Source organism: Electrona antarctica (assembly GCF_951216825.1).
Source record: "Electrona antarctica genome assembly, chromosome: 1".
In the NCBI taxonomy this organism is placed as follows: Eukaryota; Metazoa; Chordata; class Actinopteri; order Myctophiformes; family Myctophidae; genus Electrona; species Electrona antarctica.
The window spans coordinates 50,472,162-50,485,584 of NC_136806.1; the positions used below are offsets into that span (position 1 = coordinate 50,472,162).

Genomic DNA, 13,423 nt, shown 5'->3' on the forward strand with positions numbered 1-13,423 from the left:
TCACACCCGTGTGAACTGAGTGGTGTAAGGTTTTATATAGCATGATCAGCTGTGGTCTGACGTAATGTCTGACGTAATGAAATCACACAAAACATGTTAAGTAAAAAAAGCTATCATTTTTGATAAATGTATGTATCACACCTGGATGTGATTTCACAACTGGCTTTTTTTGCGCAGAGAAAATGACCACGGTTGCTACGGTCATCCAGTTCACCCGGGTGTGATTTAATTACGTCAGAAATTATTTTGAACATAGCAACCACGGTCATTTTTTTATGCACACAAAAGCCAGTTGTAGGAGTGGTTTACACCACTCAAAAATACATCAGACTACAGCCATAGCCTCAGCTGGAAATGAGTAACTCTGATGTCTGAACTCTGAAGGAAGCAGTACCATTGCTAAACAGAGATGTCATAGATAGTAGAGAAATGGACGCAGTCCAAGTAGTTACTTGCTCGATAGAGATAGGAGAGAGAGATGGAAGATAGTGTACACAGCCCAAGTTAGTTGCTTGCTCGACAAGAAGCATAATAGGACTGTAGCTTGAGATTAACAAACGACATGGCGGTGAAAGCAGGCGGAGTTATCCCCGAATCTCACTACGCTCTTTCTCGCTCTCTTTATGCATGAACAAACAGTATATGCGCATGCATAAGGGTGGCCCTCACTTCACACCAATGGGATTTTTGTAATACCTGGTTACTTTCTGCCACTGCCGCTTGGATTACAATAAGCGAATATAAGGTCTGATGTCCATGTTCTCTCTGTATGCTAAGGGTGCACTCACACGGTTCATGCAATTCTCTGTGCTCGTTGGGTGTTGTGTCATGGCCGCCCAGCGGCCCAATGCATTTCCAATGGAGGTCACATGGTTTGACCCAACATTGTGTTGTGTGAGGGGGAGGGGCGCAGTCGTGCGCCCCTCCCCATGACATGGCCATGACACAACACCCAACGAGCACAGAATTGCATGAAAGGTGTGAGCTCAGCCTTAGAGGGAGTGATGTCAGGACTTTGGTACTCAGACATCACGTGACATCATGCGACATCATCAATATTGGCCAGCAACTCTACATCTGACCTCAAAACTCAAGTACATTTTGTACTTTTATGCAAATGCATTTCCAATTCCAGGGGCCATTTACTTGTAATGGTGTATTTCTACATAACAGAATTGATACTTTTACTTAAGTAAAAAATTTGAGTACTTTTTCCAACACTGACAGCAACTACATTACAGTCCAGTTGAATTAAATTTGAGGAGGAAATGGGTAGCAAGCATGGAATGCATCCATCACTGCTCTAATTATGCAAGTCATTGTTTAATTAAATTTAGATTTAAAAACATTTTACACCGTCTGCATTATTCTGAAGAGGTTACATTGAGTACATGATGAAGTTGCTCCATAGCATTGCTCGGTGTCTCATGGGTAAATATTTTCATATTAATATCTAGAACAATTCAAATCCGGTTAGAACTGGATCCAATCACTGTTATTTTAGTACTGTATCTGATGATGCCATAAAATGAACCAGCTCAGCAAGGTTTCCTATCCTGGTCTCATTAATGCATAATTGCATAACTTAATCACTCCCACCCTGTGCACCATGCACACATGCACGCATGCGCGCACACCCACGGGGTCCATGGGGTCTTCCCATTATTCCATTATTATGATGTATGACACATGACATCAGCATCTCCACTTATATAAACCCTTGTGATAAGGAGTGAATATCTTACAAGAGGCAATCACACTTGCAGTAGCCTGGCGCAGCCAGCGTGCTTTCTGGTCTAGAGGGGCGGGCAAGCTTGGAGCAAGCCCTGGAGAGTTTTGGTTCGCCGAACCGGACATAACTGCCCCAAAAAGGCCTCTGCCCAGGTTCTGGACAGGGCCCCTGTGGTCTCTGCCCAGGCTCTGGGCCCCTGTGGTCTCTGCCCAGGCTCTGGACAGGACCCCTGCCCATAGTCCATATATGGTGCCCAGGCTCTAGACAGGGCCCCTGCCCATAGTCCATATATGGTGCCCAGGCTCTAGACAGGGCCCCTGTGGTCTCTGCCCAGGCTCTGGACAGGGCCCCTGTGGTCTCTGCCCAGGCTCTGGACAGGGCCCCTGTGGTCTCTGCCCAGGCTCTGGACAGGGCCCCTGCCCATAGTCCATATATGGTGCCCAGGCTCTGGACAGGGCCCCTGTGGTCTCTGCCCAGGCTCTGGACAGGGCCCCTGTGGTCTCTGCCCAGGCTCTGGACAGGGCCCCTGTGGTCTCTGCCCAGGCTCTGGACAGGGCCCCTGTGGTCTCTGCCCAGGCTCTGGACAGGGCCCCTGCCCATGGTCCATATATGGAGCTGAAGAGAAGGAAAGGAAGAAAGCACTCGGTTGAGTAGTTCAGCATAAACAATATATTGCGTGTGCACGGTTCAGTTAGAGACAGTCCACAGAAAAGAATACCAGCACTGACTTTATATATGGAGCTGGCCTGTTCTGACATCACACCACTCCATATTTGGGCATGCCTGACACAGAACTACATAAGCTGGCCTTTTCTGACATCACACCACTCCATATTTGGGCATGCCTGACACAGAACTCCATAAGCTGGCCTGTTCTGACATCACAACACTCCATATTTGGGCATGCCTGACACAGAACTCCATATATAGTCCTAAAGGGACACAGAGAGACACATACAGAAATCTCCATATATGGGCATAAAAGGGACACATACAGATGGGTGGAACGGTGGAGCGGGTACTCTGCATTTCCGGTTGTCCAGAACCAGCACAAAAGACTCTGCCCAGTCTCTGGACCTGATCACCCCTACTGTATATCTCCATATATGGATCTGGCCTGTTCTGACATCACAATGGGCACTGCTATAGTAATAATCTGGAATGTATATCACACTTTTCTAAGTAGTAGGCCTACACAAAGACGCTTTACATGGGGGCCAGGGGAGCGGGAAAAAATAACTTCATTAGAAACGTGGATAAGTAAAAGATAAAGCAATATAACACTAAAAGTAACGAGTTGAAAAGTCGACTCTGGAAAAAAAGAAGTATACAACATATTTAACAAGAATTACTGAGATTTAACGCCTAGAGACAACACGGACAACAGACTCATAACGTGGAGTCAGTGAATCCACGTAGCCTCAGACCCAAAACTAAAGTTTGTTGTCGTCGGATTAAGATTTTGTCCACAATTCCATGCTGTATTGACGTTGGTACCATTAGGATAGATGACAGGCCAACGTTGATCAAAATAACGTTCTACATTCTAAATATTGCAGATGTTTAACAATAATTTAACTCAATAGAGCGTAAGAGTTAAAGATCCATTTGGTTACCACTTCTCCATCATTTAGCTGGGGACCACCTGGAACCCCCCAAGGACCACTGGTGGAAAACCACTGCATTAGGCCAGACCCCCGTTTTGATAAGATGTGTGCACTCCATTTGGTGTGACATAATATATTGTAGGTCAGGCCATGGCAGCTGGCCCCTCATTTTTGAGTGTTGAAGCAGGTTTGGGTCTTGTTATCTAACTGGTGTGGAAAAGCACCATTCATCCAATAGGCTCTATGCCCAGGAGCCATTTTGGGCCCTTTCCCTACTTCCTTCACAGGTGTTACCGATGAACTAATGAAGGCTCTGTTCCATTCTGCTCAAAAAAAGTTGGCTCACTGGAAACACTCTGCTACACCAGTGGGTCTCAAAGTGTCCTTAAGTGGGTTCCAAATGGCCCTGTATGGGTGTGTAACTCTGAGAGTGTAAAATGGAACCAAATGGACCCGTAAGGGTCCTTTTGGTTCCATTTGTATAATCTCTAGCTTATGGGGGTCCTTGAAATGAAATAGTTTGAGAACCACTGCACACTAAGTGGAACAGAGTCTTAATTAGTATCATTGGTAACACCTGTGAAGGAAGTAGGGAAGGGGCCTGGAAGTGGGAAGAGTTATTCTGTGTGCATAGAACCCATTCCTCAGTGCAGGAACCGGATGCTCATTTTCTGCTCGACGTCGAAGTCCTCCAACAACTTGACGAAATCGTCAAAGGAAATTGAATTGTCGCCGTTCCAGTTGGCTTCCTGGATGGTTCGGTCGACGATGCTGCCAAGCTGCTCGTCCAAGATGTTGGTGCCGACCATCATGCGCAAGACCTGTAAGAGCTCGTCGCGAGAGATCCTGCCATCTCTGTCCATGTCGTACAGACGGAAGGAGAAGAGCAGCTTGTTTGTCCTGCTGTTGATGGGCTCGCCGGCAGTGGGGTCGTTGCTCCTCTCGTTGTTGTCCTCTATCGGCCTGAAGTGAGCCAGGGTCCGCGTGAACCCCCTGAAGTTCACCTGGTCCTCTCCCTCGGCGAAGAAGGCACTGATTATTCGGTCCCCCAGGGGGTTGATGGCCAACTCTGGGATACTTTGGAGGTCTTCTTGACTGAGGGTTCCATTTTGACATTTATCCAGGCTGGTGAAGCGACTGTACAGGCGAGTGATCTGACTGTGAGAAAAGCCTGTCTCCTTCTTGATTTCTTCAATTTCCTCTTCTCTGAGTAACGTAGATGCTTGAGAACCCATGGCGGAGACTACATATGAATCCTAAAAACCTGATAAGTGGAAGTGTCTTTCACAATCGAGAAAAAATAAATCCCTCCAGCTGGCTAAGGCACGAGTTATGCCGTAGTTGAGTGTCAAGCACAGAAGATATTACATCCCAACGAAAATCTGCTGTTTTTGGTGCACGACAGTGCAGAGGTATAAATGAAGGCTAACGGGTGTCAGAGCTAGCCCAACGCGAGCTAAAAGCTACCGCTCTTTTGTGTGATGTGTTTCCCAGCGTACAGATAGGTGATCATTAGCTGCTGTTTCGAAGGCCTTGCTGGAAATTAATCCAACCAGATGTTTCGTGTCTTGCTTTCCGCAGACAGGCACTGCTCCCCTCGTTGTTGTAAGAACCTGAGTGGTTGTGTCATCTAGAATCCGCTAGCTAGTATCTTTCTAGGTGTATCACGATGTCATCAATATGATGCCATCAATCTTATCCAAATATGGAGTTGGGGACATCAATCTTATCCAAATCTTATCCATATTCTCTACCTACTCTGACAACGGGTATAGAGTGGTGGAAAGTAACTAAGTAGTTTTACTGAAGTACTGTATTTTGTGGTATTTGTACTTTATTTGGGAATTTCCAATTCCCAATACTTTTACTTCTACTCCATTACATCTCAGAGGCAAATATTGTACTTTTACATTATATTTATTTGAAAACTTTAGTTACTAGGCCTACTAGTTAGTTTGTAGATTTTGATTATTATTACAAAAGATATATATATATAACCATTCAGCTCTACATTTCGACCATTTGAAAATTGTTGGTTCAGGTTTATTTGTCATATGTATAAATATTTAGATCTGTTATTTTCAAAAGATTTTTATACATTTGAAATTTTGAATTGGGACATTTTGCATGATGAGTACTACATTTTGATAATACTTTTGTACTTTTAGTCAAGCAATTTTTGAACAGCAGACTTTTACTTGTAACAGAGTACTTCTACATTATTACATTATTACAGTATTGATACTTTTACTTAAGTAAAAAATGTGAGTACTGGGGCGCCTGCTGGCCAAGTGGTCCAGGCGCTAGGCTCTGGCCTGACAGTGTGTTGCGTGTTCGAGTCCTGTTCATGACGACCTTTGCTGCATGTCTCTCCCCTTCTCTCTCTCTCCCTCTTTCCTGTCGATCTCCACTTGAAAACATAAAGCAGAAAAGCCAAAAAAACTTTTTCAATCACATGCACAATGGGAGTCCTGCCCGGACCAATGTTATGACAGCAGGAAGAAGTTTAGGAGTAACAGTCCAGTTCCCAGCAGTCTGCTCCCTTTCCAGAGTGCACTGCTGCTGCCCTTTCCCTGCAGGCTTCTGCCTACGTGAGTTCTGGATCAAACAGGATTGTTGAAGCTAACCAGTGTTGATCTTTAATTTTGTTTTGGAGTTGCGCTAGCCCCTCCAATCATGCATGGCTATTGAAAATTACGTAATACGGCAGCCAAGTCTATGGACATTTACATGTTTGTTTAGAGCACTTAAGACATTAATTTGTGTTAAGATGTTTTAAAAAGATTCTCAACTCCCCCACATGCGACACGTGTGAGCTTGTTGGTCCGCTATTTTTGTTTTAAAGTGGTTGAACTGATTTTTATACTATATTGACTAATTTAGCTGGGGCCCCTTGGACCCCCTCAATGTGCCCAGGGGGTCCCCGGATGCCACTTTAAGAACCACTGTTCTAAGATATACCGTGGAAGTATATTCCATGAGCTCACGGGAGAAGTACCGTACTTTGCCTCCCCTTTTTTACAGGTCCGAAATAAAGCGCAGCGGAAAATGAGGTAATTGAGGTATCTATCGCCCTCCTCCTGACTGTGTGTGTCAAAGCATTGGACAGGAAGGACCAACACCTTCCTGTCCCTGTGACCTCTTTCCTGTCGAGTGCTGCTGAACCTCTGTGTTGCCTGTCCAAAACGTCCCAGAACTCTAAGTCCTTCATTCACGAGAGTTGGCAGCTGTTGCCAGGAGATAGTAGCAGGGTGAAATATTGATTCAGTTTCCCGACACGCGCATGCAGGCCAGTGTCACATGTTTGTATATGTCAGCGCGCGCAGAGGAAGGGGACGCAGAGGAAAGGGACAAGAACATGGGGAAGGGGAGGAGGTGAACACTGAACAGATGTGTGCCAGCACAGCTCACTGGAGCATAAGATCACAGCTCATTATTTCCCCGGGGCTACTGGTCCAAAGTCCAAGACGGAGAGCCATTGCATGATGCAACCTCGTCCGCACCATGCCACATCCGACTTCATCCCACCCCACCCGACCCGTACCTGACCTCACTACATTCAACCTCAAGTTTTGTTCACCGTGTCTCTTAAAGTTTTAAAGTTCATGACCCCATTCTGACTCCAGGCATATGTGCATATACTGCCTTTTTCATTTGTGCAACTTTCAACTGTCAAATATGTCTCTCAAAAAAGTTTGCCATCACACACCCGTTTTGGTTGTGTTTTTGTGGAATTTTGACACACTTCCAACTCCGACAAATATGGGCTGCTAAAATGTGAATGTTGAAACTTGTGTATGGATTCAACATGGCACGCAAACGCTGAAGTCAGGAAGGCCATTGGGATGAATCACTCTAATTTGCTCAGCCTGCACCATTCACGGTAATTACCTAATGAATATAAACTCACTGCTAATCCTGGGATATGTTGTCAGGTGTTCAAAGAAGAAAAATACTTTGGCTGTCCCCAGCGGGTATGTAAATGCTCAAGCCATGCCATCACAAGATAAGCTCAAGTGGACCAAATCAATCCCGGCAGTGTGTTAATTGCTTTTTTTTAACATGTCGTAGCACAATTCAAGAGTAAGAAGATTTTTTTGTTTTTTTGTTATTGATTCGGTGCATATAGGGAAGATTTTAATTTAGCCAAACCTCTTTGGAAATCCAATTATCCGTGTTTCCTTTTAAACCAACTGAAGCTACTGGAGAAGGGATATAGAGAAGAGTTCTACCGATCCATAAGCCTTTTCAAATGGCTCCGGAATCGATCCGTAGGATCAAGGTCACTTTGACGGATACGGTGTGTGTGCGTGTGCGCGCGCGCAACACTGGAGTCACACATGGCACCGGTGCAGTAAAAGGATATTGTATTTTAGAGCAATGCCAGATGACACCAATTGCCTTGAGGGTGTTGAGACAATAACATTTGTATAATCGGCGTACAAAAAGCTTTTTTTAATAATCGTTCATTAATTGTAATCGAGGCAAATGTTAGACATAATAGTGATATTTGATTTGAAGTTATATGGCCCGCCCCTTAGTGTACAGTGTGCAATTGTGCAATGATGATGGTTTCTGTTTGCATGTGCACAAATGCTCAAATGCTTGCTCATGTTGAAGTGTGTGCTTAAAGCAGTATTAGCAAAAGCAGTTTCCTGCTCTTAGCATTTTATACAATAGGTGTTACAGCCTCTCCATTAAAAAAAATCCATCCATTCTTTCATCACATCCCGGCTGGACTATTGCAACAGTATCCTCCATGGCATGATGGCACCACCTCCAAAGTCCTCAATAAACTTCAATACAGTTGGAGGCCATCGATATTGTCCTTTTCTTTTTGCTGAGGTTTGCGTGATCTGCGCAAAAGGACAGTTAACCCATTTTGGGCGGGAACCCCTTTTGGTGTTTTAAACATTGTTATAATTTAGCTATTGAAAAAAAGAAGATCTACAAGCTCATAGCGCGCCACCGAGTGGCGCGCTACGAGCTTGTAGGTCTGCTATTTTTGAAAAATCGTGAAAATATTTATTTCAGAAAACTGGAGGATTTAGAAGGATTTCTTTTAAATTTTGAGGTCAGGCCTAAATGGGTCAAATGATAAGGGACAATATCGGTGGCACCCAACTATGTCCAGAACTGAGCTGCTCACCAAATCCAATAACAATTCCAGAGACCATATTTATACAGCCTCCACAACCTTCACTGGCTCAAACAAAGAATACAATTCAAATGACTACTCGCAACCCATGAGGCGTACTGTACCTTCGACCTCCTCAAATGTCATGTCCCCTCTCGTCCCCTCAGGTCTGGTGACGAGAACCTCTTTGAGATCCCCAGGCCAGGACCAAGTACTGTACCTGGCCCGGCGATAGAGCTGTTGCAGCCCCAACGCTGTGGAATGCCCTCCCCACCCTCCAAACCTTCAAAATCCACCTCTTCAATATGGCTTTCCCCAGGTAACTCCACAACCCCCTTTTCTCATCATTCCACTGTTATTATTGAGGTATTTGTGGACATTGTTAAGAATAAACTCAAAACACTAGTATTTGCACAGGCATTTCCAGATGTTTCATGATGTCTTTCCCATGTTTGTGTTATTTGCTGTTCTGTTTTGAGATCAATTGTATAGGCTTTTTTCTGGGCTATACTATTTTGTTTTATTTTGTTTTTTATTCTGCTATATCAATAAAATTGACTTAGGCTACTTAGTGCGAAGCCCTATAGAAATGTCCCAACTAAAAAAGTATCTCGGCGCCATGAACCAAACAGGAAGTCAGCCATTTTGATTTAATTGTGGCGTTTGGCACAATTTATGCTATTTTCCCGGGTCACACTTTAACAAACTCCCCCTAGCAGGATGGTCAGTTCCAAATAAAACTCCCTCAGCTCACAAAAACCTTAACGATGAAAAGTTATCCAAATTGTGAGGTTTCGTAAAATGGCGTGAAAGCATCAAACGCCAAACAGGAAGTGAAAATAGCAGATCTACAAGATCATGTTTTTCTTTTATTATGTAAGTATTGAACTGATTATCATACAGACTTGGGGGTGGCGTCATTGGACTTGGTTCTTGGACTTGGTCCTTGCCCTTCATTGGTGTAACTTAGCCCCACCCCCCTCTTCTGATTGGTCGAATTGGTAAAAGGCCAGCCAATGAGGGCTCAATGTCCTCTCAGAATATGGCATCTAAACAACTACGCAGCATATGGGATCTAAACATGTCGATGCACTACTGTGTTCGACGACAGCATCTCTATGGTAAATCTGTGCCGCTGTTCCTCACTCGACCGGCCAATCAAAGGGCTAGCTCACCTTTGCACTTTTGATGTAGATCTGTTTAGCCGGAAGCATGAGGTCAGTCCGCTGCCCCCCCAGGTTGGCAGAGGAAGTGTTGCGCCCAGTTAGATAATTGACACCGGGTGAAAAAATGGGTTGCAAAATCGTGGGATAAAAATAAAAATAAAGATCTATAGCCAGCTTCTTTTACAAGCACGTTATGTAAGGGATAATATCTGGCTAGGTGTTCATTGTCGGGAGATAATTCACCGACAGGGAGTTTAACCACCGAGGCGGTTACACTCCCTGAAGGTGAATTGTATCCCGACAATGACCACCTAGCCAGATATTATCCTGCTTATTACATGGCTAACTAACATAAATGTATACATTGACCCAAAACACAACAAAAAAAGTATTCCATAAGTTCGCGCTGGCTGCGTCTGCAGCTGCAGGGCTGCAGCACTGTCGGAAAACAAGGAAGTGAGTTGATCAAATAGAATCCACTTTCGGGTCCTGCCTCGCTCAAATGTTTTCAAAAACATTTTTAAGTGCAATGTTTAGCTGTAAATTACATTGTGTGTCACTAGTGTGTGTCTGTTTACATGGCTGTCATGTTGGAAACAGCAGTAAATCAAGCGGGGCGCAGCCGCGCAGCTGGTGCTCAGAGGGTTTGATTAGGCAGCGGTCTGTTATACAGCGGAGCGGTCATTAATTCACCGCTGAATTAAGCGATTGACCAATCAGAATCAAGCATTCAACCAAGCCATGTAATAATGGACTATAATTAGTTGTCACCAATCAGCCAAACTCCATGACTGCAACAAATTAAGGTTATCGGGCAACATTAGATCTTGTAGTATGGGAGGCACTTAAGTACAGCTGTGTTCATGGTGAATTTAAGCAATAATACACAAGAGGGTGTGCTTTACCGTGATTATTGGCACGACAGTGATGCAGTCAGGAACGAGACGTAGTCGAGTTCCGCAAGCATCACTGAAGTTGCATTGTGAGCTTGTAAGGCATTAACTTAAACATCTTGTAGTGTGTGCATGTTTAAGATAATCTTATTAGAGAATCTTGTACGATTAAGTAGTGTGTATGATGCAACCAGATTTCCAAATCATTCCAGATTATAGAACTCTGACTGTGCTCAGAGAGCCCATGCAGCTTCAGTGCCATCTAATGGGAATCTAAATCAAGAATAATACGGTAGCCTGCTGCAGGAGGAAGCCTGTTTGACCACAGTGACACAATGTGAGAACATTAATAGACAGACAGTAACTCCTCTATTGGTCCTGTGGGGAAACTGTCACATGCTCACTGTAATGATCACGTAGTGTGGCTGTGTGTGTGTGATTGTCTCCACCAGGCCGAAGGCATGGGGAGAGAGTATGTTTTGCACTCCGTCCGTGTGTGTGTGTGTGTGTGTGTGCGTCCGTCCTTCCTTCCTTCCGTCCGTCTGTTACCAGCTAATCTCTGCCACCGTTGGCCCGATCCATGCCAAACTTTGCACACACACTCCCTGGATGCCAACGACGAACCTCTGCCCCAAATATTCCTCAACGGCCTGTTATAGCGCCACCATGAGGCCGATTTAGGCAAAACACATTTCTGTAGATTACTCGTACACATTTTATCCATACATCACACAATTCGGTATACACTATCTAGTGTATCATGTGATCAACACGGATCTGCACCATTTCCCATCTTCCATCCTGATTGGCTAAGATTGCCTTCCAAAGCTCACATGATTGGTCCGTTTCGAACAAAATGCCACAAATCACATACACAGTGTGCAATTTCCGTGAAATTATACACGCACATTTCCACTAGGCCGAGGACGACATGCCACTCATTTCTTCCCCAAATCAGCCTCAAGGTGGCGCTATAACAGGCCAATTCCTGTTTTTAGCTATAACTGCATCGATCTGTATACAACTTATGTATGTGCACTCCCTAGAGGCCATGGAAAAACATTGTCCCTGCATCCCTCCACATCTGCCGGTTATAGCGCCACCATGAGGCCGATTTCTGCAAAACACATTGCTTATGTTAGTCACACAGATTTCATCCAAATGTCACGCAAATCGGTACACATGATCTCTGTAGTCATGTGATCAAGACGAGTCTGTTGGATTTCTCAGATTCTACACTGATTGGCTAACATTGCCTTCCAAAGTTTTCAGGAGTGGCCCGTTTTGTACGAAATGCTGCACATGTCCTGCTCATCCAGAATTCTATCCTCATGCTATGAGTGATCTGGCTCTGCATTTCCTCAACAAAATTAAGAAAATTGTTGTTATTGAAAATAACAAACAAAAAAACATGTTTATATTACTCCTAAACATTTTGCCAAACATCTCACACAGTCCTATCCTCCTGGTGGAGACCTGTGCCCAGAAGGGCACTTTTTCTAGTTTGTGTTGTGTTACTTGCATCGGCTATTTTCAAATAACTGAAGCTTCAAAGGATACAAAGAAGTTGCACTGGCTTCCACTGCTGTGAATCTCTTACTGTATCTTTGCATTTGACCGTGTGAACTGAACGCAGCATTAGCCACGGTTTGTTGTCAAAGCGCTTGTCAGTCTCTGTAACATCCCTGCCAAACCTCATGCCCCGGTCAAGTAGCACCCTGCCAACACTGACGCTCCGGTCACATCGGTCTCTGTTTAAATCCTTGCCAACACTGATGCTCCGCTCAAGTCATCACCAGCTGTGGATAAATCCATACAAAGGATTTCACTTTGCAGCTCATTACAGCACTATGCCTTGTCAGCTGCTTTCCTTACATCTGGTGTTCAATACCGGTTCACTCCAAGACTGTGTGCCGGACAGGAACCTGGCCACTTAATGTATACACGTCGTTGCTGTCGAGCAGAAACCGCATTTATGTCCATATTTCAACGTTCTTTTTTGCAGTGTCACGCAAAAGTAGCCAAATGGCCGATCTACAAGCTCACAGCACGTCGCAAGATCACGCGTTGTGAGCTTGTATACATTTGAAGATTCTGAAAGTGAAACGGTTTTAGTGTGTAGACTATGTGCACCAATGAAAAGTATTAACAAGAATTTGTGACTGAATAACTTCTACATTGATCCAGCGAAACAGCTAATTTTTTCCATTTCCTGAAAGGTAAGGGGCATTATGGGACATAGATGGGACATAGAGGAAAAGTACAGCTGTGTTCATGGTGAATTTAAGCAATAATACACAAGAGGGTGTGCTTTACCGTGATTATTGGCACAACAGTGATGCAGTCAGGAACGAGACGTAGTCGAGTTCCGCAAGCATCACTGAAGTTGCATTGTGAGCTTGTAAATCTGCTATTTTCAAAAGATTTTTATACATTTGAAAACTTCTTTGTAACTTCTGCACAATGAGTTATTTCGCTCTTGGTACTTTAAGTACATTTTGATGCCAACACCTTTTGACTTTTTCTCAAGTAGGCCTACATTTGGAATTCCAGACTTTTTCTTGTAACAGAGTAGTTCTACATTGTAGTATTGATACTTTTACTTGAGTAAAAAAATGGCGTACTTCTGTCCACCGCTGCTTCTATCCCTCTATTTGGTGTTGACAGTGGCCCGGTCTGCACCGTTTGCTGTGCTGCATAGAATAGGAAGGAGAACATTTTATTAATTCCCCCGAGGGTGTTACTGCAGCACCGGGCAGACAAGAAGAGGAAAAGTGCACAGTAGGCAATAAAATACAGCAATAAATACAGTACTAAACCCATACGACAATACGTTAGACACATTAACAACTTAAACCCTGTAGACTTAGACAAACTAGACGCGAGTT

General features: G+C 44.2%; 1 protein-coding gene and 1 long non-coding RNA gene across 2 annotated transcripts in view; one reads left to right on the forward strand and one right to left on the reverse strand.

Annotated features, from left to right (window-relative positions):
- Window positions 1-8,767, forward strand: part of LOC306927946 — a 36,079-nt gene extending 27,312 nt beyond the window's left edge. Inside the window, exon 3 of the long non-coding RNA XR_013790614.1 lies at window positions 8,644-8,767. This is a non-coding gene — a long non-coding RNA (uncharacterized lncRNA). The remainder of the gene's footprint in view (window positions 1-8,643) is intronic.
- LOC306927912 (calcineurin B homologous protein 1-like) lies at window positions 3,984-4,574 on the reverse strand (the record flags this gene model as incomplete). Its single annotated transcript, XM_079507796.1, has 1 exon — window positions 3,984-4,574. The coding sequence occupies one exon, from the start codon at window positions 4,572-4,574 to the stop codon at window positions 3,984-3,986; it is 591 nt and encodes a 196-aa protein (XP_079363922.1).
- Window positions 8,768-13,423: the final 4,656 nt, after the last annotated feature.